At 34.8% G+C, this 26,850-nt stretch overlaps 2 protein-coding genes across 2 annotated transcripts; both read right to left on the reverse strand.

Moving 5' to 3' along the window:
• Nucleotides 1-1,133: 1,133 nt before the first annotated feature.
• On the reverse strand, nt 1,134-4,393 carry LOC114720770 (NPL4-like protein 1). The gene is made up of 2 exons (XM_028906465.1): nt 3,204-4,393; nt 1,134-1,615 (listed from the first exon to the last, which is right to left on the reverse strand). The coding sequence occupies exons 1-2, from the start codon at nt 4,182-4,184 to the stop codon at nt 1,361-1,363; spliced, it is 1,236 nt and encodes a 411-aa protein (XP_028762298.1). The 5' UTR covers nt 4,185-4,393; the 3' UTR covers nt 1,134-1,360.
• A 14,297-nt stretch (nt 4,394-18,690) lies between these two features.
• On the reverse strand, nt 18,691-26,378 carry LOC114720755 (uncharacterized). The gene is made up of 6 exons (XM_028906447.1): nt 26,157-26,378; nt 25,840-26,031; nt 25,089-25,649; nt 19,881-20,135; nt 19,567-19,758; nt 18,691-19,427 (listed from the first exon to the last, which is right to left on the reverse strand). Exons 1-6 carry the CDS (start codon nt 26,367-26,369, stop codon nt 18,855-18,857), a joined length of 1,986 nt encoding a protein of 661 aa, XP_028762280.1. The 5' UTR covers nt 26,370-26,378; the 3' UTR covers nt 18,691-18,854.
• Nucleotides 26,379-26,850: the final 472 nt, after the last annotated feature.

A 26,850-nucleotide genomic window follows, 5' to 3' on the forward strand; every position in this document is an offset into this window, starting at 1 on the left:
TCACAAATTCAATTGAGTTTACAGCTTGCATGAATTCAAGAGTGAATCAACATGTTTTTGCAAGCTAAAAACGTAAAAATATTAAATTTGGAAAGTCAACTAGTGAATTTAATAATAAAACTATAGATAGCTTTTTATTTTTATTTTTTTTACCAAATTGTTGTTGATAACTAGTATTAACTAATAACAATATCATAATTGTGATCTATAACTAACATTAACTAATAACAACCTTATCTTTCAAGAGAATAGCATGCGTTTGAATTTCTGCCACAAAATGACTAATTATATTACTCATGACGACATCATAATTATGATAGATGACTAGTACTACTTCCCGTCCTTAATATAAAATATCATTTGACTTGTATTTTTATCTTAAATATAAGATTTCAATTCACTTTATTTTTCATATTTATTTATTTATTTTAATAGAGTCATTCTATAATGGTAGTTCTAGTTAATAAACTTAATTAGCTAAAAGTAGTGTTAATATTTTTTCCCTAAAAAATTGGAAGTCGGCATTGACCGAAACCCAAGATAATAGTGATATCATTTGGTAAAATAATTAATTACATAAAAACAATCAGACAATATATAGTTATTTTATTTCAAATCATATAATGGTCTTTATTTTTAATAGCAAAAACATAAATTAAAGAAATATGTATTTTTTTACACCAAAAAGAAATATGTATTATTGACTAATGAATATTATGTTATATTAAAAATTTTATAATTTATATGGCTATAGATGTATAAAATAGGTGAGAATGGAAGATCCGCTATTGGCTCAAGCATAATTCTTCCAGAATCTGAGAAACAAAGAACTTCATGAAACGACAACGTCATGCATTTCTCGAAGGAATGGAACTTCTATTGCCTGTAACTGGCTTACTGGTATAAATGCAACTCTATCATTCCACGATGACAAAATGGCGCACTAAAATACTTCATAACTTTTCCAATTAGGAAGACTCACGAGAAATAATTATATAAAAAGTAAAAACATGGTTAAATTGCTGTTGCAGTTAGAGTATTGTCACGCTTTAGTGAGGATAAATCAAAATAGTCGTCTCCACTTGGTTTCGAACTCCAAAAGTCCCAAACAAACGAATCAGAATAAGAATTCACTTTTCCAGTGAAGAGAAATTCAAAGCTTTCAGCAGCATTTATAGATTAAATGAACCAATGTACAAGTAACCAGGCATACAAGCATTGTATAACTCAAAGCAGTCACAAGGCAGGAAGGGGCTCGGAAGCTATAAATAGCATTGTAAAGAAAATCACATAACAGCGGAGGACCTTAAACCTAAATGCATTAGAAGCTCATGGTACATCTGGTTTGCTGCACACAACATCAAGCAGTATTGGCCATGGACTCAATCAGGATCTGGTAACCTTCTGGTACAGCACTCTGTGTCTGCACGCATTCCATCAATGCCGGTACATCAGCAGCCACGTCTAAAACCCTTGCTAGGACGAGGAGAAGATGAAAATCAGATATTCTCTTTACAAATGGAAGATTTTTTGTGCGCTCAAGATGATTCTTCAGTGCCTTCATTGTAACTTGAGTGTTCCGGTTCTCAATGGGAAATATGGATGAAAGTGGACCCTGCATTGAGGAAACATCACGCATTAATAAGTGCAAATTGGGAAGAAGCTATGTTAGAAGGATAAAGTATAACTCTGGCCTATATGACACAGCAAGAAGTAGAAGCTGCAGCAACGTTAGATTGACATTCAGTACACAATTATTTACTCAGTACACCAAATTCCCAGGTTAATACATCATTCAATCAAAACCATACTATTCTCAGATCAAGTTATCAACAGCTCTCTCATTGACTTTTTTAAAGCCAGAATAAGTGACATGTTTCTCTGTTTGAGTTCGCCTTAAAAAAAAAGACGAAGAAGAAAAATCTTTCCAGATTTTGCATTGTTAATCCATTGATCACAAAATGTTTTCCTACAAGCCACAATCATTCCATGTGGCTCAGGCGGTCTAGAAGTAGAGGATTAGCCTCCTATTAAACGGCCAATCAAGGCACTAACTTAAATGCCGCCCAAAAGAGCATATGCACTCACGGAAAAATTTCTTTATCAAAACAAAAGAAGAAAAGTAAACGGTAAGAGTATAATACATCCTTTTATACTGTATAATTGAGGGCAAAAAAATAAAAGAGCCTGGCAAAACATGAAAAGAGAAGAATCGAGCATTTGAACAAGTTACCTATTCTCTCTGTAAAGTCCAAAGAGACACGCCTCTTTAAAGATGCCATCATATGAAAACCATAAGCAACTATATAATAACTAGATTTAACTTAGGTTAGACACAACATTGGTTCATATCCCATGTCCATTTTCTTTCTTCTTTTTTTTGGAAGGGGGGCCAATCAACCATATTTTCCCTTAATAAGAGTAACAAACCAGTGGTGCACTTTTTTTCAATACATTGGTCAGGGGATTCGCTATGTTGTTTCAAACAGAAAAAGGCCATGAATTCAGCAATAGACCTGGCAACAAATCAAGCTAATGCTGCTCTAAGGGAATACCAAAACAAGGATCAGTTTCTCAGACCAGACCAATTATTCTACGGAGCAAGTCCCTACTGTGACTTATAGCAGCTAAATCTCAAATATGGATTCAAGACCCAACCCTCCAATTGTCTCGTTCATGCCATTAAAAGATCGCTTAATGCATTCACCTGATTGGTTTAACGTTAAAGACTATATATATTAATGAACTATGGAAGCCTGTTTACACTTTATAACTCTCAGCACCACAACTTCATGGACCTCACGAGTTCAACGCTGAAGAACCTGAGCCTCAATCAAATAATCATCAGCTTCACTATGAATAATTGAAAAAAACTTACGATAGCACCACCAGGTAAGCTTGCTACAGCATTCATCTCATAACTACATAGGTACAGGTCAGAGCCATATGCGCAATCATTTTCTACAAACTGAACTCGATGAGTACCGTCACTCCAAGATACTGTCAGGTGCATGATTAGATTTACATATTTCACGCCAAAACAAGTTTAGTTAACACATAGGAAAAAATTATTTTTATTCACCTAATAACCTAAAAAATTCGACCCTAGGGGCCTAATATAAGAAATACAACAACTAGAGATGTTTCATGATCCATTCCCATTGATAACAGATAATGAAACAATGCAAGATTGAATCACATACCTGATGATCAAAGATCTTTACCACCACCAAAAAGAAGTCATTATCAACCTCTCTAGTATCTTTAACTCCAACAACTACATCTTTCTTCATCTTTGACAACTTGGGATCGTCATCGTTACCAATTTCTGTTTCAAACCATCCTTCTTTGAACAATTTAATGCACGTATCACTCATCTGAAAAGCTTCAAAGTGAACATCCGCACCAGCATCCTCATTCACCTCCAGCTTCACTACAGCTGTCACCCACTCATTCAACCCACTCTCCGCGTGTAACTCCGCAGCCTGAAGAACCTCCCTGTTTGACAAAGTATAATCTTTTTTATCCTGACTGATGGTCTGTGTGAATATAAACCCAACTTTCCTCATCCCCAACCCTACCGCAATAGCTTCCACTAACTTCTCCTCATCGGGGTCCCTGGATAACAATAAATTATCTTCCGAACCTTGCTGGGGTGGCTCGTATATGAAATTCACCTCAACCTTGCCCACCTCCGAGACGGTACCGTACATGAATCCCCCTCTTTTCACCGCGAAAGCGAGGGTCTCATTCACATAATGCTGGAACGCGTTGGCACAATCCCGATCGAAGGAAACCAACTCGCAATGCGGGTTTTCCTGTCGGCTAACTCGCATTTGTTTGGCGATTAGATCATCCATGGTCATCTTGCGGCCGAAGGAGCCGGCAGGGCTGAACGCTGGCCCAGCAACCCTACGTTCTCCCTCGTAGGCCAGAAATACGATAGACCCGTGAGAGAGATTGAGAGCAGAAAGAGGGGTATTGGGGTTAGACATATCAGTAAATCGGAGAAGATCTTCATGAGTTTTAGCAAGCAGGAGGTTTTGGTTGGTTGAGAGAGTTTGATTGTGTATGGGAATTTGAAGCTGGGATTGAATTAAAGACTGGAGTTGGGCCACTGTGATATGCGGGTTATCAACAGAAACTCGCTCCAGACCATCGCGACTTCGAATTCTGAGCATCATGGTGAAGAATTTGGGATTGTTAGAAGACCTTGGCCTTCACCGGGAAACTTGTGGAGGTGGGATCGAGCAGTAAAAAGGTTTATATAGATTAAGGAGTTGTAGAAGAAAGAGTATTTGAGTTGGAGTAGAATTTAAGTAGGTGAAGGTGAAGGATTCGGTTCTGGAATAGCGAAATCCTTGTTCGAGTGGGAAAGCTAAGCGAAAAGAAAAGAACTCTCGCCCATCAGGAATAGGATACCAAAGAAGAAGAGGAGAATTGGAATTTAAAGGACAGTCACAGGCGACGAGCATTGCCTCGGCTTTTAAATGGAAAGTAATTGCAGTTCTCAATTTTACCAAATTTTATCAAATTTTAAATTTCATCGTAATCTTGCTATAAAAAAAAATCAAATTCATCATAGTCTTTCCAACTTCTGAGATAAGATATGGTAACTAATATCCTAATTCTTGCCCCGTTGAATAAATAAACAAAAATTAATAATCTTACAAATTTAAAAGTTATCTCATTGGTATTATTGCGGATTAATTAATTTAGTAATTATGATAAAACATTTTAGATACATTAAATAAATAATTATGATGGTAAAAATTTTTGTTATTGAACATATAAAAAGTCACAACTTTGAAAAAAGTTATTTTAAATTATATAAATGGAATTTTATAACAATACTTTAAATAGACTCGGCCACTTGGAAAATTTAAGCCAGTGTGTAAAAGATAGGAAGTAAATATTTAAGTTTTTCATAATTAAAATATCATTAATAATTAAGAATAAATATTCACAACATAAAAAAATAAAAAAAAATTTATCTCAAGGTTTAAAATATTTATTTTAAGATTATAATTTTAACCGCTCTGTTGAGGTATTTTAATAAATAAAACTTATTTTTTGAAAAATTTTAATTTCTAATTTGTTAAATAAAAACATTTTTCACGTTGTAAGGATTAATTTCAAGCCTTGAAGGTAATTTCATTATAATGATAAGCTTAATCAAGACATATAATAGTACTAATTGGCGTGGTTTTTGAATATGTGAATTATCATCTTTCCTTCTTTTTTTTTTTTTGCCAAGTTTCATCATCTTTCGTTAAATAATGTAAAAATATTACAAATTATGATATTTTAAATTTTTTTTGACCAGCTGATATTTTTAATTACTGTGTTATGCAAGTTAAGGAATTAATACGAGACTTGATGAAATTAGATAACGATATCGATCTGAGATTTTATATTTTGTTTTATTTAGCTTGATCGCAAAATTTATTATAATTATTATAAATTGAGTCTGCATTTATTAGGTTTTCTATTCTTTTTTGTAGCAGTCATATTTTCTTATTTTTACTGCATTAAAAAATAAACACCCACATTTTATCGGAAAAAACTGAACATCAACAAATACTTAGGAAAAATTAATCGCAGGTCCCTATGTTTTATTGAATTTTTAATTAGTTTTTTATAATCCTTTAGTCAGATTTTTATAATTTTTTTATCAGGTTCATATGATTTTGCTTGGTTTTTAATCAGTTCAGGGTTTTTTTTCCTTTTTATCAACTGAACCTCTTGTAGTTTTATTTGAATTTCAATAAGATTTCTGCAGTGTTTTGCTCTTGATCAACGAACTAAAACTACAAAAATCTAATTAAAAATCAAATGAAGTCATGAGAATCTAATATAAAGAAAGAATAAAGAGCTAATTAAAAATTGATAAAACTATAAACACACGGTAACAAGAAAGAAAGTTCAAGATCTAGCTTGATTAAAAGTAAAAAATGAGAATAGATTGATTTTAGCTAATTTTAATTAATTATTTTAATTTATGTAAAATTTTTAATATATATTTATAAATACTCTCTTTCATTTTGGTAGGTACAGATATTTTTTTGTTGGAGGTAATTATATTCGAAGCACTATTTGGTACTAAATATGTACACCTCTCTCAGTGGAGATTTGAACATTAATTCATCACATTGTATTATAAATACTCTCTCTCATTCATAGTATAACAAGATTTCCAAAAAAAAATTTAATCTAAAATATAAGAAATTGACGGGGTAATTAATGATAATTTTTTACTTTTATCTTTTGCAACTCTGTTATAAGGAAAATAAAGGGTTTTAAATGTAAGAGAGGTTTTTTCAATTCTTTACTAAGAATAAAATATTTGGATTTTATCAATTTAAAACACATTTAATTATTTAATTAATATTTAATACAAGAATGCTTTTAATAGGAGAAAATTTGTGACTATAGAGAAAAATATTTATTAGTTGAAGCTCAACAAACATGTTATACTACTTCTGATCATTAATATACAAGAGCTAGTTTAACTTCTAATTTGGTCTTAAATATAAGACCATAATCCACTTTGTCTTCAATATTTATCTATTTTACCCTTAAGTAATTCCTATAGTAGTTGCATATATTAAGGATTTAGTATCAATATTTAATTCAAACATATATGATTAATAAGAGTATTTAAGAAAAGATAATATCTATTTACTTTAAATAACTAATTTATTTAATTTATTTAATTTTATTAAGTTAGTTAATTAAGTTTTATATTAAAAACCAAGAATTATGAAGCAGTAAATGAAATACTACTTTATTTCAGTCTGTAATTCTGTTTCTTCTGGTGACATTGCAGTCTGTAATTCAGTGAAAGTGAATGGCATCAGTGTTGGGATATCATTAGTGCATAATACTGTACAATTTTTTTTCAATTTTCAAACTTGGAATTTGTACTGATTGGTACATTGACTACTTTAAATAATTAAACTTTAAGTATACAGTAGTAATCCTCAATTCTAAAATAGCTGAACAAGATTACTTTTATATCCGTTTGAAATACCTGGATCAACAAATAAAAGAACACGGTTCGTATAGATATAGACGGGCGTGTACCCATTAGTTTACTTGTTTTATCTTTTTTTTATGGGAAAATTCCAATTAAATCTATCTAAAATAATGAAATTCCAATTAAGGTTTATACTTTTAACAAATTCCTAATTAGGCTAAGAGGCCTTATTAGGGATTTTCAAACGTTGCTAAAAGATCGGAATGCCTCTTTGTAATCAAAAAGGAAAATTGAATGTAGGTGTAAATCTAATTTTAGTTTTAATTATTCTAGTAGATTTACTAATGAGGACGTGGTCTTTCTTAGATTTTATGTCAAAGGTGTGTTTTGTAATTGTGAACCTTATGTCAACTCTAGAATTTATAGCCTTTTATTTTTTATATAATAAAAATTTGATATTGAATAAATGTTGAAGACCGGAAAATTGAAGATGAATTAATGAGTCTCACTGTAAGTTGTGAAATAGTAAAATTAATTTTGATAGATATTCAAGAATTCCATGAATCTTTGATTTGGTCTTTTTCTCACACAAAAAAAAAAAAATCTTTGATCTTGTTAATCTTTTGCATTTGAAATCGTAAAATTTTTATTAGTTTCCATATTTTTGCAATTCTATAGATATCTAGAAATTATTTATTTTTTTATCTTGAATTTTCAATTATTTTTTATTGGCTATAATCGTTATTTTTCTTTTTTTGTTTTTTATATGATAATGTTTTTGGCCAAATTTTCATGTGATAATGTTTAAAGAAAAAAACATGTTAGTTAAATTCAATTAAAAGAATTAAAACTAAAATTAGGCTTTTTAATTATGAAGGGCATTTTGCTCTTTTAGTAACATTTAGAAATCCCCAGTTAGGTCTTTTGGTCTAATTAAGAATTTGTTAAAAGTGTAGGCTTAAATTAGAATTTTTCTATTTCAAATGGATTTAATTAGAATTTTTCCTTTTTTTATATCTTATTATGAAAAAATAGCCGTCACCAATGGATCGATATTAAGTTAGATCAAACTAAATGGATCAATATCTTGATATCTAATCATCCAAATATATGCTTTCGCTCAATCACTACAAGAATTTGTAGAAGTAGCAGCGGAACCTTTCTAGCGGTTAAACAAAACCGCTAGAAATTTCAGTATTTCTAGCGGTTCCTATAAAAACCGCTGCAAAATACAGACGGTTTGACCATTAAACGCACATTTCTAGCGGTTACCCCCTAACCGCTAGAAAATTAGAGCTAGAAAATTCCCCGGGCTTTGGCGGGAACTTGGCGCCAAATTTGTAGCGTTTACTTTCTAGCGGTTCAGGCTAATAAACCGCTAGACACCGAAAAATTCTAGCGGTTGATGCATGAAGCGCTAGAAATTTTTTTCATTCCCCGAGGAGTTTAGAAATTTCTAGCGGTTCGGTCCTTAACCGCTAGCAATTTCTAGCGGTTCGGCTAGAACCGCTAGAAATTGCTAGCGGTTCAGGCCTAGAACCGCTAGCCAATTCCCAACGGTCATATGACCGTTGGGAATTTCTAGCGGTTAGGCACAAAACCGCTAGAAATTTCTAGCGTTTTTGTGCCTAACCGCTAGAAAGTCTCGGTCTATATATACCCCCCCACACTCTCACTTCTTCAATCGTTCTGGAAGCGAAGCTCTGCTGAATTTTTTTCACAAACATATTCGAGTTCTGATTCAGTTGCAGATCCTTATTTTCAGGTAAAAATAGTAATTTATTGATAAATAATTTTTATTTTATGTTTTATTTTATTAATTTTATTATGTTATAGCTTATAAATTAATTTTTTATTTCATTTATAAATAATTACTATTTGTTGTTATTAGGATGCCTCGTCGACACGGGAAAGACCCAGTTGATCCTGAGAGAGCTGGACCCAGTGAGGTTCATCATGATGCTGATGAGCCATTTCCCAGCATTCATGACTACGATCTGAGCGAGGAGGATATCCTCAGTTTTATGGAGCAGGATGGTGTTGAGCGGACTGAGGAGGCTCATTTTACTGGGGATGAGCAACCCCATGCTGATGCTGCTGACGAGGAGGAGGAGGAGGAGCAGGATCAGGGGAATGAGTATCCCCAGGCTGCACAGCGTCCTGCTCCGAGACGTCAGGCTGGTTATGAGGTGGAATTTGTCGGTAAGTATTTATTTAACTTTTTAAAGTTTTGATCAGTATTTAATTTATATAGAAATTATATTAATTTATTGATATATAATTTATTTCTTAATTAAATTTTGCAGACACTGAGGGGAACAGGTCCTATCGGAGGCTGACAGCCAGAGAGCTGTCTATGATGACGGGCGGACGAGTGGTTGTGCCGCTCAATGAGTTGGGCCAACCGACGAAGAAAGGTGGCCAGTTGTACAACAAGTACGTGCGCCTCCTTGGTCAGCAGTGGACGCTGTTCCCCATCTACGTGCAGGACTGGAAGAAGATCACCTCAGACAAGAAGCAGCAAGGCTGGGAAATGATGAAGGTAATATAAAATTGTTATTTATAATTTTTTTTAATTTAAATAAATGATTATATATTTTGTTTTCAAATAATTTAATTGTTTGATTATAATTTTTTATTTATTTAATTTGTTTGTTATTTATAATATTTTTAAAAGTAGTTAAATGAATATATATTTTTAATTTAAATTATTTAAAAGTAGTTAAATGAAAATAATTTGTTATTGATTTCATTAATTTATTACTTATAATAATTTTAAATTTAGTTGAGTAAAAATATTTTTTCATTTAAATTACTTAATTGTTTAATTATTATTAAACTTTGATTAATTTATATTTTATTTATAATATTGTTAAATTAGTTAAAAACTAATTATTTGTTTTTGATTATTGAAATTGCTTAATTATTTGTTTATAATTTGTTATTTAGTTAATTTATTATTTTAATCATAGAGTAAATTTATTCTGGGGGAGGAGTTGAGGGCTGACACGATCAAGAGGCTTGGGATGGCATGGAAGAACAGGAGGGCCGACCTGTGGAGGGAGAAGAAAGGTGACGGGACGAGGCCCCTCCAGGAGATACTGGCAGATGTACCTGGTGGAGTCCCGGACCAAGACTGGTCCACTTACGTCTATTTTAGGATGACGGCTGACCAGATGGTATGATAATATTGTATTAATTATAATTTCTTTATTTTTTATCCGACTTGACTCATTTAATTTAATTTTTTTACATTTTGCTTCAGGCTCTTTCTAGGAGAAATGCTAGGAGCGTCAGGCATCAGACGATACGTCATAGGGCTGGATCCAGGAGCTTTGCGATCACTTATGACGAGATTGTGAGTACTTGAAATAAATTTATTAAATATGTAGATGTATTTAATTTGTAACTAATTATTTCTTTGATTTCATTTACAGATGGAAAAGACGCAGCAGGAGCGGGGATACACGCCCACTTATGGCGAGATGTGGCCGATGGTGTATAGACCCCGAGACGGGCGTGCGTCGGATGAGGTTGAGGAGATAGCGGTAAGTAATAAATTAAATATTAATATAATATCACAGTGTAGATATCATTATATTATAATTAACTTCTTTATATTAATTTTGGTAGGCACGGATGACTCAGGTCGATTCCGAGTTGCGTGAGTCTCAGGGGTCTGCCTTGGATCCCACCGCCTCACTTTTAGCGGGTCGTGGCCGGCCGCAGCACCCTGGTCGAGTTAGCGGGCTTGGACTTGGACCTACACCGACTAGGTTGCCCCGCTCAAGTGGCGCTGGCCCTTCATATACTGCTGGGAGCTCTCATGCGAGTGCGAAGCGGCCGGGTTCCTCATCTTCAGAGGAATTGCGAGAGGAGCTCAGACAAGAGTTCGAGGCCAGGATCGTGGAGCGTGATCGTCAGTTCCAGGAGCGTGATCGTCAGCTCCAGACGCAGCTTGACCAGCTCTTGGCAGCTGCTACGGCTCTGCGTCATGTGGTGGTCAGTATAGCTCCAAACATCTCGGTTCCTGACATCCCCGACCTACACATGCCACCAGTCCCGCCCCTACCCCGCCATCCGCCAGTCCAGTCCCAGCAGGTTGAGCGGCCTGCCCACCGTCAGCCGGAGGATTCAGCAGAGGATGATCCCGATGATGCTGCTTCTGCCCCCCACCCATGATTTGCTTTCATTGTATCGGATTTTATTAGAATCTTGATTTTACGGTTTTATATATTATTTAGATATTTATCTAAATTTTATATTTATTTGTTTCCTTTATTGATTTATTTCTATAATTTTATTTATGTCAAGTACTAATTAATATTGAAATATTTATTTATTTATTACAACATCAACATTACAATTTATTAAACACGTTAAACATATTAATTACTCGAAATAATTCTATAATCATTTATTAATTTAATAAATATTTATTTTCGTAATGTTATTAATTTATTGTGCGGTTTTCTAAAAATAATAGCGTTTGTAGCGGTTCAAAAACCGTTAGAAAATTCAACTGGTAGAAAATTATCAAATTTGACCGAATTTTCTAGCGGTTATAAAACCGCTAGAAAATTCAAAACAGATGTAGAGAAAATTCCCGTTAAACCGCTAGAAATTTCTATCGGTTTGTAACCGATATTTAGAATTTCTAGCGGTTAATAACCGCTGGAAATTGAAATTTTCCGTTAAAACCGCTACAAATTTGTAGCGGTTTTGTAACCGCTACAAAAAAATGACCGTTCCTCCACCCTCCTTTATAAGCTGAAGCACTTCAACTGAATTTCATTTTAACTTCTCTTTGAGCTCTGTGGCATATTTTCACGAAATTTGAGCATTATTAGTCATGGATAGGTCGTGGATCAACTTGCACCGGTCGACTCCGCAATACTTGGCTGGTCTAAACTATTTCTTGGATTTTGCTTTCGCCAATGCTGCCGTAAATGGTAAGATTCAGTGTCCCTGTCCTAAATGTAATTTCAAAAAGTGGCATCCCAAAGATATTGTTAGGGAACATTTAATCTTTAAGCCTTTTCCGCGAGAGTACGTATTTTGGCACCTACATGGGGAACGGCTAGATATGGGTGCTGAGTCAGTGCCAGTAGTTTCACGGATGGGAGTTCGAGTGGATGAGGCCGATGCCGTGAATGATGCTGTGCGTGATGCTTTTGGTGTTCACGAAAGCTCGAATCCCAACGAAGATGAAGTAGAGGGACCTCAACCGGAGTTTCTAAGAAACGAAACTGCTCGGGAATTTTTTGACCTCATGACCGAAGCTGACAAGCCTCTTTATTCTGGGTGTACAAAGTATTCGAAGTTGTCATTCTTGGTGAGGCTGTATCACATCAAATGCTTGTGCGGTATGACTGACAAGGCGATGTCTATGTTGCTGGAATTACTGGGAGATGCTTTCCCCCAAGCTGAATTCCCTCCGTCTTTTTACGAAGCAAAAAAGATTATTAACAAGCTTGGCTTGAACTATAAGAAGATAGATGCATGCCCAAACGACTGTATGCTATACTGGGGAGATGATGCCAACAAAGAGATTTGTACGAGATGCAAGACGTCACGCTATAAGTCGGTACGAAAGGGCAAGAAGCAAAAGAAGAAACCGGCCAAAATTCTCAAGGTACAAATTATTACAGCGTGTTACTTGTTCCGTCTCTAAAAATATTCGGTATTTTAAATTTTTAATATATTATTTTCTTAGATACTTTCCTTTGAAACCACGGTTGCAAAGAATGTATATGTCATCAAAAATGGCTCAGCACATGAGGTGGCACGCGACTGAGGAAAACCTAGATGGTAGGTTAAGGCACCCACGAGACTCGGAGGCGTGGAAAGCGTTTGATGCGAAATTTCCAGACTTTGCCAATGATCCTAGAAATGTACGTCTTGCATTGGCAACCGATGGTTTTAATCCCTTCGGAAACATGAGCACAAGTTACAGTATCTGGCCGGTGGTGTTAATTCCATACAATCTACCACCTTGGATGTGCATGAAGCAGAGCTCCTTTTTGCTTTCCATGATCATTCCTGGCAAGAAAGCACCAGGAAATGATATTGACGTATACCTGCAACCGTTGATACACGAATTGCTCGACCTATGGACGAATGGTGTTGAGGCATATGACTCACATGACAAGCAACTATTCAATCTCCGTGCAGCCTTGATGTGGACAATAAGTGATTTTCCCGGTTTGGGAACTTTGTCTGGCTGGAATGTGCATACTGGGTTGGCCTGTCCTGAGTGCAATTTTGATTCTGTGCCATGTCGCCTTCCACACAGTCGCAAGTGGTGCTTCATAGGACATCGACGGTTCCTTGATTCCAAGCACAGACTTAGATTGCAACGGATTCGCTTCGATGGGAAACAGGAGAAGAGAGATCCTCCTGTTACTTTGTCTGGTATGGATATTTTGCGGCAGTTAGAAGATGTTCATATCGAGTTTGGTAAGAGTGTGGATCCCGAACGATTGGGACGACGATCTCGTGGGACATCTGATACGCAACCTATGCAATGGCGGAAGAGAAGCATATTTTTCACTCTTCCTTATTGGGAATCTAATTTGCTACGACACAGTTTGGATGTTATGCACATTGAAAAAAATGTGTGCGATAATGTGCTATATACGTTGCTCAATGAAGCTGGAAAGTCCAAAGACCATCTCGCAGCTAGAAAAGATTTACGGGCCTGGGGAATTCGTGAAGAGGCTTGGCCTGATGAAAACGACAAGTTTCAGCCAGCTAAATTCACCTTGACAAAGCAGAACAAGGATATCTTCCTCTCGACGTTGAAGAACATAAAAGTACCAGATGGATATTCTAGCAACATCTCAAGGTGTATCGATCTGCAGGCTCGAAAGGTTACTGGGTTGAAAAGTCATGACTCTCATGTTCTTATGCAACAGTTACTTCCATTGGCCTTGAAAAACACACTTCCTTCTGATGTATCGGTGGTTTTGGTAGAATTATGTTCATTTTTCAAGAAGTTGTGTGCGAAGGTCTTGGTAGCGGAAGAGCTTGATCAGCTGCAAAATAAAATTATTCTTACACTTTGTCACTTGGAGATGATATTTCCTCCATCATTCTTTACTGTTATGGTTCACTTGACTGTCCACCTTGTTCGAGAAGCAAAGGTTGCTGGCCCAGTTCACTATCGATGGATGTACCCTATAGAGAGGTACTAGATTATCTTTTATTCCCGCCTCTTTAAATTTCACATTGTTCTTTCATTTACTCGTAATTATTAATGCAATTTTAACTTACAGGTACTTGGGAAAATTAAAATCATATGTTAGGAATAAGGCATGGCCTGAGGGGTCAATAGCAGAAGGTTATTCCGGAGATGAGGTCCTAACTTTCTGTTCGAGGTACTTTGATGACATGGAGACATCTTTTAACCGCCCGCGTCGCGTAGATGATTCTCCTCCCGGTCCTTCCACGTCAACTTTATTTCCTCCTGTTGGGAAACCAGTTGGAGGATATGAATTCTTCAGACTCACTCCTACAGAGAAACTCCAGGCACACAGACACGTTTTGATAAATTGCAGCCAAGTTGAACCCTTCATGCAGTAAGTATATATATCATATAAGCTCACTAGCTTTTACACTTTATATTTGTTTCTTACTGACTCTTCTAACAAATTACACTTTACTATAGTGAGTTTAGGAGTTATCTCAGGCGTCAGCTACGGGGCCGTGCGCGTTCTGCTGACATTGATAAAAGAGTCCACAAAGAGTTTCCCAGTTGGTTTACACGTCGAATACGTAATGACAACAGCCCATACACAGATGAATTCAGAGCTCTTTCTCTCGGTCCGTTAGACCATGCACGAAGGTTTACCGCGTACAATGTCAACGGCTTCAAGTTCTGTACGGTTGCACGTGATCAGGGATTGCTCACACAAAACTCTGGAGTTTGCGGGACATTCGGAACGAGATGTTATGCTAGCAGTAGTGATGGCGATATGCGCTTTGGAGGCGTCACTTACTATGGAAAGCTAATTGACATTATTGAGTTGACTTACCAGCTTTTCACCGTGACACTGTTCAAATGCTCCTGGGCAAATACGACAACTTCACGGGGACTCGCTACTGACCATTTGGGCATCACCTCAGTCAATTTCTCAAGACTTATTCATACGGGGGCATCTGAAGATGATGAGCCATATATCCTTGCTTCTGAGGCACACCAAATTTACTATGTCGAGGACGAGAAACATAAAGACTGGAATATGGTCGTTCACCTCAAGCCACGGGATCTTTACGATATGGGTGATGGTGACATTATTTACGACAGTGAACCCTTCCAACCCTCGAATTTTGAAGACTTCTTTCCTCAAGGAGATGATAATTTGCCACTTATCAGGTACACGTCTTTTCTTAAATTATTTAAATAATTAACTACTAATTACTAATTTTTTCCAAATACAACATAAATTTAACAAATTTTTTTAAAATATGTCCTTTCAGGCCGGATGATGATGGAGAGTAGCAGCATCCAAAATAAATTATTTAACAAATTTTTCGTCCATAAATACATATGTATAAATTAAAATTCGTAAAAATTTTTTAAAAATAAAAAAATTTTCATTTGTAGCGGTTCATAACCGCTACAAAATACATACCTGTAAATTAAAATTCGTTCAGATTTTAAAAATAAAAAATACTAAATTTCTAGCGGTTAATAACCGCTACATATGTAACCGCTACTAATTACTAGCGCTTTTATATACGCTAGAAAATGAATAACAGCTACAAAATGTTATAAAACGCTACAAAAACACCGCTACAAATGTGTCGCTGATCTCTATAAATACCATATCTTCTCTACATTCATTTACTCCATCTCTTTTCCTTCCTCTCCTATTCTTCTTCATAATTCTTTCTTTTTTTCTTACTATCTCATATTGTGGTTTTTTTCTCTTTACTCTATGGTAAGTGAATTTTATTTTATAATTCATTGTATCTTTTATTTGTTTTTATTTAAAATTTACTAACATATTTATTTCTCCTTTCCTTTCAGATTTTTCTTCTCCACATTTGTCATGCCCTCCTCAACTGATTCAAATACTCATCAACTTAATACTATAGGTTCAATATTCCAAAATATATCATCTTCAATTCAACTATCTTATTAAATATTCAATTAAATTATCTTATTAGATTAAATTCACTTCTTTTAACACATTCATAATTTAATTACATATTTTTTATTACAAAATTTGAATATATAAAATGTAACATATAACTAATTATACAAATTAACAAAAATTCTTCAAAATAATTTATTTAATGGTTTTTAAAATTATAATATGAAAAACCATAAATTTTTTTTTCTGCGGTTCAGAACCGCTAGAAATATTTCGTCAAATTTAAATTTCGCGCCAAACTTTCTAGCGGTTAAAAACCGCTAGAAAAGTTTCCCGCCATTGTAAAAATTCAATTGGTGTGAAAATTTAATTTCCCAAACATTTCTAGCGGTTCTATAACCGCTAGTAATTTTCGCGCGCTACTGAAATTATTTAATTCCCGTTTTAGCAGGTTTGTAGCGGTTATAAAACCGCTAGGAATTTTTTCCGGGGAAAAGTTTCTAGCGGTTTTAAAACCGCTAGAAACTTTTCCCCGGAAAAAATTCCTAGCGGTTTTATAACTGCTAGGAATGTGTCTCCTTCAGATATTTTCTAGCGGTTCGGAACCGCTAGAAATTTTCTATCGTTTTGACCATGATGTGTAGCGGTTGCGATAACCGCTAGAAATTTTTTCTAACACCTGTTTTTCTAGCGGTTTCCTTAACCGCTACAAATGTTATTTGTTGCGGTTAAAACCGCTAGAAATGTAACACCATAACCGCTAGAATTAACATATTTTTTTGTAGTGAATCTAACATAATTTAATGTCGTTTAACATATATATCAAATTGATGGGCATGTATAATATGCTAGGTACTCATCCTGGTCTTTATTATAAAAGCCTTATTAGAAGACATTTTTTTTATCCTGTTTATAAGACCGTATGCTAGTTTTAATGAATATTAAGTACTCCTCCGATTCTTAATATAAGATTTATTTAACTAATTTGATTATATTAAATAAGTTAGATAAGTTAGTTAATTATAAGAAATATGACACGTTTTTCCTAAAACACTATAATCATCTTTCTTAATATCTCTTTTCCTCTTCTACTTGATTATGGTTGAGGAAGTATCTATAAAAACAATTTAAAAAAAATTGATAAATATGATAAATGAGTTTTATATCTAGAACTAAAACCAACTCAACAATTGGGTTCTATATTAAGAACCGGAGGAGTATTTTTTTTATCCATATATGTCAGCATTTAATAAGGGTAGTGAGAAAATAAAAACTAATATGAAGTTGGATAATTTATTGTAGTTAATGAGAATAATATTGAAAATCACTAGAATTTTATGGCAAATGTAATATTTTTAACTGTTTATTTAGTGATGATATGTGTGGACTAGTTAGCAATTTCTTCTAATAAGAGGAAGAGTGTAAATAACTTTCTACTCAACTAGTCATTAGTCTATTTCGAATCAACAGATCAAGGCCAAAGAAAATCAACAATGGCTAGATTAACGCATTTGCAATTGCAAGGGGGATGATTTTTATTCTTCACATGTACAAAAATAATATTACAAAATAACTTGCGCATTTGGAATGGAATACTTTTTTAATATAATTTGATAATTTGTCAAAGTTTATTTTTAAAAAAATAATCATATCCTAATAAAATATAGTAAGGGTCTTATATTTACAATTGAAGAAGAATCTACATACATATTTTCAATCGATAAAATCTTATGATGACACCTGAGACTTTGACTTTCACACATGTAAAATAAATGAGAACGGCATAAAGAGTTTTAGTATAAGGCAAGCCCCCAGATTCGTGAGCTTTTCTTAATAAATACTCCTCTAGTCCTATTTATAGAGTGGAGAGAAGGTATTTTTTAATCTTATTTGTAGGGTACTGAGAGAAATTTTTTGTATAGATGTACAATTTTACCCATTATTTATCATTGTGTTGACTTTGTTTATATTAGGTATAATATATATTAAATAGGGATAAAGTTGAAACGTCATTAAATTTTAAATGAGAGTTAATGAAGTTTAAGATTTTTCTTAATCTATATGAAACATGTTGGAAGTATCTTATAAATAGGATCAGAGGAGTAAGTCTTATAAAATTATTTCAATTTAAATGTAATACTCCCCCGGTCCTTAATATAAGACCCATTTAACTAGTTTGATTAGATTAAGGAAGTTATGTAAGTTAGTTAATTATAAGAAAAGTGACACATTTTTCTTAAAACACCATAATCATTTTTCTTAATATCTTCTCTCCCTCTTCTACTTGATTATGGTTAAGGGAGTATCTATAGGGGTAATTTAGAGAAAATTGATAAATATAAGAAATGGGTCTTATATTTAGGACCAAAACCAATTTAAGAATTGGGTCTTATATTAAGTAGCGGAGGAGAATATATAAATATATATAGTAAGCAAAAAAACATGGCCTTTCCACGCGACGGCGAGAGGTAGAGGAGGAAAATGGGAACCAGTTTGGGGGCTCCGGTACAGTCACAATAGCACGGAACGATACAAGTATGTATTCCCCGCTTCAGAGTCAAACACAAACAATTTTTTTGGGGTCAACAGAGTGAAACACAAACTTTATTCAATGAATAAAAAACATGCATAACTCTTCGAGCAACACAATAGATGAAATCAGCGACACAACACGCTAGTTTGACAATCCCACGTTTTCAACTGAAACTTCAAAACAAAAAAAAAAAAAAAAAACGAAGACAAAATCATGAAGGAATAAAAAGTTAGGAGCCAGTTTAAGAGTTAACAACCGAGCATTTCTTCCTAATTTCTCCACTGTTGCCGGTGAGAACCTCAATATTTCCGAGCCTCTTCATGGCCTGCGCGAACTCGGTGAGGAAACTCTTTTCGTCAATCAGTTCATTGGCAGTCTTTGTGGCCTGCTTGTCGGTCAAAAGGGCAGCATCTGACTGGAACAGTCCCTTGTTCTGGACAAGGTTGGAATAATAGCTAGAGTTAAATGTGGTCGAGCTGTTTGGATCCATTTCCACGGCGGTGGTGGTGTCACTGAGGCCCTTGCATTTGGACTTGAGGAACTCGGCGTATTTGGGGTCCAGAGAAGGGTCCTGGTCGCCTTTTCCTGTGAAGTTGAAGAGCCTCCGGCTGAAGGTGTTGCAGTGAGCTGTTCCGATGGTGTGGGCCCCTGACAACACCACAAGCTCGTGCAAGGTGAGGCCTTTTCTGGTGAAGATGGTTCTGAGCTGAGTGAAGTTGAAGAACGGTGCTGGAATGTTGATCAATGCTTCTTGGCTTATGGATACTCTCCCATCTCTTCTACCAGTAGGCACATCCCATAGAGGGTTCTTAAACTGCACACATACATCGAGAGAGAGAGAGAGAGAGAGAGAGAGATTACGTACGCATCACAAAACTAACCAGCCACCAACTTCTTATTGCTTTGCTAAATTATTATATCATTTATAATAACGTATTATATGCTTCACTTACCGGGATGGAGACGGCGTCTCTAGTGGCCAGTGCGAGGATGTCTGAGCAGGAAACAACTTCTGGGCATTGCGCCTCGACGGTTGCTTTTATGTCATCGATGGCTTCGAAGCCTTTCAAAGTCAGATTTGGGATTGAGTCCCTTTCTGCAGTGTTATTAGCAGTCGAGCTCAGCAGGACTGATGCATCACAACCCTGAAATTATACATATTGTTTTGCAAGCAGGTTATATATATACAGATGCCCAGAAAAAGCCATAAAGAGAACACGGAATAATGAGAAGTACAAGAAGAAGTTGTGAGAAATGAAATATGTACCCTGACGAAGCAGTCATGAAAGTGCAATCTCAGTAACTGGGCTGGCAAAGCAGGGTTAGAAGACACAAGCTGTGTGGTTCTTGTTTTGATGATGTCCTCAGCTTGAGGGCAAGAAGCTCTTCGGTAGAAGTTCTTCCTTAGTTTGTCCCCTTGTCCAACCACAAGAGAAGCAAAAAGTAGCAGATAAGCCAGTAAGCATAATGTAGACCTCATATTGGAAACGGTAAACCTCCTTAACGGTCTTACTTTTCTCCTTCACTTTCACAAATGGAGAACTTGATCGGGATGCATTAGCTGGGTGGCTATTGATGTCCTTTTATAGGCCTTCTTGTCTTCTTTTCTAAGTTAAGTACAGTTCAGCGTTTCACATTTTAATTGTCTAGTAACACTGATTCAATGCTGTACTTTCATCTACCGTGTTATCATAAATCATATACTTGATCAATTAAGCTGCCATAATTGGACGGAAAGAGATCAGATTTGGAATAATATAAAATGATATTTTCCATCTATGGAATAATCAATTACTCCTCCAGTTTTTAATATAATACCTATTTAATTAACTTGATTCGATTAAAAAAGTTAGGTGAGTTTGTTAATTATAAGAAACATAACATGTTTTTTCTAAAATGCCATAATCATCTACCTTAATATCCTCATTCCCTCTTCTAATTGATTATGATTGAGAGAGTATTCATAGGGATAATTTAGAAAAATTTGATAAATATGAGAAATAGGTCTTATATTTAGAATTAAAATCAACTTAATAATTAGATCATATATTAAGGGCTGAAGGAGCACTATTATATAATAGACCAACTATATATATGAGGAATGAATACACACACGGGGATACAAAATAAGGGTTGTTTGAAATATAAATAGTTGGATTATTATATATGGCCGGTCTGGTTAGCTGCTAGAACAGTGCTTGCTTCCTTCGGCCATAACCACAGCAGGCCACACTTCTTATGGAGTTTTATATGTGTCTTTAATTTGACTTGGCAATTCTTCTCTGCCAGCTGATTAATTGGTTATTATTAAATGCTACTATCATGCACGGTAAGATGCAACTGGGGGAAGCCCTGTCTTGGGGCCTGTCGCTCAACTTTTACCGCTTAGACCTTCATATTCTTCTTGCCTGGGAGTAAAACAGGCTCAAACATAATAAGCTACTAAATTCTTATATAGGGTTTGGTTCTGTTCTTGCCTTGACCTAGCAATCCCAGCTTTATATCACAACATTTCCATCTATATGGCTCGTTTATGGTTACCATATCTGAATTACTCCCCCAGTTTCAAGTACAAATCACCCACTGCTGAGTGTGGTTAATCCATAATAAAAGTTGTTTTAATAAATGGTCGGTGCATTTTCCTTGGATACTATTTGTTAAATTTATGACAAAATGAAGCTTATATATATATATATATATATATACACACGAATAAAAATCCATTCAATTAGACCTAAATCTGAATAATCGTGTTATAAAACAATTAACTGAATTTTCTTAATGTGCACGACGTAGGTTGGTGACACCTATAAGGGAGTGATATTGCCGTCCAAATAGAAATTACAATACCATTAAAAGAAGAAGAAGAACACAATAATATGACGAAAGTCAATGCTTTTGTGTGCGCTTAAAGCATCACAATGGCCTCCCAAGTTGGCTTATACAAAAGGCTTTTTTTTTACCCAACATATTGCCAAGATCCCTACTGATGAAATTAATAATGTATATTAATGGAGTTGCTTTAATTACTTTATATGTATATCAATATTTTCAATATTAATTAATTAAACTAATTAAATGCATATGAATGTCAAAGAAAACTTCAAACATGTTCCTGAAGGGATTGAAGCGATGTAATTAGGGCGGGCGGTGACTACTTAGTCAAGAAGATGCTTCATATGCATGTGACATAAGGACAAAAAAATGAAGAATGGTATTGGTGGCATCTAGGGATTCAGAACGTGATCTGGAATCAAATTTCTCCCTAATCGGTGCCATGTTCATTGCTATATGTACTTCGGATAACTACCATCTTTGTAATAAATTAATATTGGAGTACTAAATACGAATATAATCATCATCATAATAGATTACGCTAACGAGTAACGAGTAACGAGAAATATATGAAAACGAATTCCTGCGCTGAGTAAGATTTAAGGAATCGTGAAATAATTGACTGAATTTTTAACAAAACCGTATAATATTAATGCACCTTTCTCAACTTCAAAACAATTAGATTGTACTACATCTGATCCTTAATATAAGAATTTGTTTGATTTTTAATATAAGATTTCAATCTACTTTGTCTTTCACAAGATAGTTCCTGTAATAATGATAATTATATCCAATATACTTGATTAGCGAGGATTTTTTTAAAAGATAACACATATTTATTACAAATATTTAACGTAATTAGTTTTCTTAATCTATTCAAACTAGTTGATTAACTCTTATATTAAGAACCAGAGGTACTGCATAATACTATTATGATAAAGAGAGAGATTAATTTCGTATTTCACCAGAATCATGTCGCTTGTATTTTTCCTGAAGATAATAATGCATGCGTATATTTGGCAAAAAAAAAAAAGCATTCGTATAAATTTCACCTACGTCTAGTCTATGTATTCTTGTGTTATATAGAGATATATCATATATGTTATGATGATTTTTTTTCCAACGGGATGAACCACCTCGTGCTTTCAACCTATCGAAGTAATTTTATTGTGAGTTCTATATTCGATGCGGTGTCATTTTGTGTAATTTTATATACAAGGCAAGAGCGCTACTCGTCGGAATCTATAAACGAATCTCATTCTTCTTCTCTTTGTATGAATTCCTTGGCATTAATTAATTAGGTCCATCCAGCAACAAGCTTCCTGCATCACCAATCCAAGACAATTATTTTATTCTATCAAACCAGTAATTATCATCCAAAACCCTACTATATATTCTTCCGGTTCTCAATATAGAATCCAATTCTTGAGTTGGTTTTGGTCCTAAATATAAGAACCATTTCTCATATTCATCAATTTTCTCTAAATTACCCCTATAGATACTCCCTTAACCATAATCAAATAGAAGAAAGAGATGGGGTATTAAGAAAGATGATTATAGTGTTTTAGGAAAAATGTGTCACTTTTTTTATAATTAACTAACTTACTTAACTTTCTTGATGTAATAATCAAATTAGTTAAATGGGTCTTATATTAAGGACTGTAAGAGTATATTCAATCACTCATGTGAGCCGAGTCACATGGATAACGAAACCAATATGAATGGTATTTACAGTCTTTACGGTATGTTTGGTACGTTTGAATAAGTAATTAAGCGACTGGAAATGGGAATATTATTACTACGGGTATGTATGGATTAACGGAGGCAAAACAGATTTTTATTCTATTTGACTTTTAATGTGATTTATATTTGAATTGACGTTTATAAAAAATAAATTTGAAAAGTTGAAATTCATTTGGATGGATAATAAAAAAGTAAATTTAAATATAAAATGACAAAAAGGCATGAGATTTTATATAAGACTTAGATAACTAATTTAGAAAAATTGAGGATATACATAAGTATATTTAGAAAGATTATGTAACATATAATATAATTAAATAATTTATTTATTTAATTTGTTCAAATTAGTCTACTAGAGTTTATATTAAGGAGCAAAAGTAATATATTATCCATATGCAATTTCATAAATTTTAGAAAAATAATATATTAAATTAATTATAAATTTTATGAGTTAATTTTTTTCTTCTTAAAAAACCAAATTATTGGATAAAGATAGGACCCACTTAAATATATTTATCTTGCTTCTCATTTTCATTATTTTCTCGCTCCATGACTCCAAATGTTACTCCATGTTACCCGTGGCAAAAGCTAAAAAATTTAGCTTCCTACCACACTTGGCTCTTTTCACAAAAGTTGGTTAAACTAAAAGCCCACTCAAACAACTTACGATCTGGAAAAGTTTATAAATAACTTTTTAATAGTGATTTATGGAATACGAGACAAGTATACTGGAAGAATTTTGTCTTGGTTTATATAAAACGTACTTATAAGGTATTTTCACCACTCTACTGAATGGGGCCTAAATTAACTTCAAACCAGCGATGTACAGGCTCCAAAGCATGTTTCCTCATTTAAGCGCCCATCCAAACGCATGCTTCATGTTCAGTATGTTCAAAACAAGATACTTGTATTCTTGTATTGCTATATTTGGTAGAATATAAATAAGATATAAATATAATTCACCAAAAAAAAAGTAAGATATAAATGAAAAAGCAAATTATTATTGGCCTTAATGTCCTCTTTATACGTGTGGACACACCTAAACTCCATAAATATACTTAAATTATACTATTTCTGGTCCTTAATATAAGACCTTGTTTGACTTTTATTTTGATCCTAAATATAAGATCCCAATCCACTTTGTCTCTCATATTTATTTATTTTTTTTCAAGGTAGTCCTTTTAACAAAGGTGATTCTAACCAATACACTTGATTAGTAAAGATATTTTAAGAAAGATAATCCTATTTATCATAAATAACTAACCTAATTTCTCTCCTTAATCTCCTCAAACTAGTCAACTAGCTCTTATAATTAGGACAAGAGGTAGTAATATACACTGCATGAACTCTTTATAACATGTGCATGTGAGATGTGTCACCAATAAGACACGTGGTTTCTTTTAAAAAAACAAAATGTTGACTTCTTGTCATTTGATTTTTTTTTTTTAGGGGGGGGGGAGATGTAGAACGTGATGCATGGAAGTCCACACCTACAACACACGCACAAGCACCAACCCATTGTCTTATTCGGACTGATTTAAGGTGGTCAACGACAGCCACTCTGTTTCAATCTCTGTATTCTGTAAAGGGTACCTAAAACTGTTAGTTTTCCTTCAATAAACAACATATCATCGTAGATAGCCCCGGGGGGGGGGGGAACCACGCATGTCACTGCCAGCGATAGATCAATGTATTCAATCCGCCTTTGGGTCAAATATGAACTTTATTCATTAAACAACATAAATAACTCTCCCATCAATACAGATCCACAACAAATAAAATCAGCGACACGATGATATAGTTTGACAATGCCACGTTTTCAAGCGAAGATTGAAAACAAAGAACAAAGACAAAATCATGAAGGAATAAAGAGAGACGAAGCATTTTAAGAGTTAACAACCCAGCATTTCTTCCTAATTTCTCCACTGGTGCCGGCAAGAACCTCAATGTTTCCGAGCCTCTTCATGGCCTGCGAGAACTCGGTGAAGAAATCCTCTTGGTCAACCAATTCATGGACAGTCTTTTTGGCCTGCTTGTTGGTCAGAAGTGCAGCATCAGACTCGAACAATCCCTTGTTCTTCAGAAGGCTGGAGTAATAGTCAGAGTCAAATGTGGTGGAGCTTTTGGGATCCATTTCCACGATGGTGGTATTGTCACTGAGGCCCTTGCATTTGGACTTGAGGAACTCGGCGTATTTGGGGTCCAGAGAAGGGTCCTGGTCGCCTTTTCCGGTGAAGTTGAAGAGCCTGTTGCTGAAGGAGTTGCAGTGAGCTATTCCGATGGTGTGTGCGCCCGACAACACCACCAGCTCGTGCAAGGTCAGGCCTTTCCTGGCGAAGCTGGCCCTGAGTTGAGTGAAGTTGAAGAATGGTGGTGGAATATTGACCAATGCTTCTTGGCTTTTCGATACTCTCCCATCTCTTCTGCCAGTAAGCACTTCCCATAGAGGTTTCTTAAACTACACACACACACACATATTAGGCATCAGATAAGCTAAACCAACTCGCGTGTAGCATTACTTTAGTTCATATGTTATACTTTCTAAATCTCTATATTCACCGTTTATTTTCTAAAATGCACTATATAAATATATGCATATCACTTCTGTGAATGGAGTTAAATAAGGTTCAGATTGTTCAGGTACTTACAGGGATGGAAACGGCGTCCCTAGTGGCCAATGCGATGATGTCAGCGCAGGAAACAACTCCTGGGCATTTGGCCTCGACGGTTGCTTTTATGTCATCAATAGCTTCAAAGCCTTTCAAAGTCTGATTTGGGATTGCTTCCCGTTCTGCAGTGTTATTAGCAGTCGAGTTCAGCAGGACAGATGCATCACAACCCTGCAAGTATTTAAGTTTTGCAAAACAGGTTATATATATTTACAGATGCCAAAAGAAAAAATCCATAGAGAACAAAGAGCAATTAATAGTACAAGAAGTTGTTAGAAATTGTATGATATATGTACCCTAACAAAGCAGTCATGAAATTGCATTCTCAGCAACTGGGCTGGCAAAGCAGGGTTAGAAGAGACAAGCTGTGTGGTTCTTGTTTTGATGATGTCCTCAGCTTGAGGGCAAGACGTTCTTCGGTAGAATTTCTTCCTTAATTTGCCCCCTTGTCCAACATCAAGAGTAGCAAAAAGCAACACGCAACCTAGCAAGAATAAAGCAGGCCTCATATTGGAAATCTCCCGTTTACAATCTCACTTCTCTCCTTCACAAATATGGAGAACTACTTGATCGGAATGCATTGGCATTAAGGTCACTGATCTCTTTTTATAGGCACGCTTCGTCTTCTTTTTTAAGTCAAGTCCAGTTCAGCATTGCATATAATGTTAATTGTCCAAGACAGGCTTGATGCTGTCAAATAATTACCTACCCAGTATCAGATGCTACGGAGCGTAACTATATAATAACATATCCGCTTCAATTAAGTTGCTATGATTGGATGGAGAGAGATTCAGAATATCAATTTAATATGGAGATTTCCTTCGGAAGAAGAATCAATTATATGAGAAAACTCCAACCAGCTTTGATCGTGATGAATATTATATATTATATGCGCGTGTATGTGTGAATGTATATGTATAGATATATATATGTATATATGGACGTACACACACATTACTGTATGCATGTATATACTAAAATTATAGGGTT

Source organism: Neltuma alba, unplaced genomic scaffold (assembly GCF_004799145.2).
Source record: "Neltuma alba isolate B1F8T4 unplaced genomic scaffold, ASM479914v2 tig00011997_pilon, whole genome shotgun sequence".
NCBI lineage: Eukaryota > Viridiplantae > Streptophyta > Magnoliopsida > Fabales > Fabaceae > Neltuma > Neltuma alba.

What these genes read in the sequence shown, in the direction of transcription:
- LOC114720755 (XM_028906447.1), bottom strand. Translation starts at nt 26,369, where the DNA reads ATGAGGCCTGCTTTATTCTTGCTAGGTTGCGTGTTGCTTTTTGCTACT. An exon ending in GGGACGCCGTTTCCATCCCT is followed by an intron (nt 25,650 to 25,839) that starts GTAAGTACCTGA and finishes GTGTGTGTGTAG; the next exon opens with TTTAAGAAACCTCTATGGGA. An exon ending in TTCATGACTGCTTCGTCAGG is followed by an intron (nt 19,759 to 19,880) that starts GTACATATTTCA and finishes GTATAATTTCAG; the next exon opens with GGTTGTGATGCATCAGTCCT.
- LOC114720770 (XM_028906465.1), bottom strand. Translation starts at nt 4,184, where the DNA reads ATGATGCTCAGAATTCGAAGTCGCGATGGTCTGGAGCGAGTTTCTGTT. An exon ending in TAAAGATCTTTGATCATCAG is followed by an intron (nt 1,616 to 3,203) that starts GTATGTGATTCA and finishes TCCTCAATGCAG; the next exon opens with GGTCCACTTTCATCCATATT.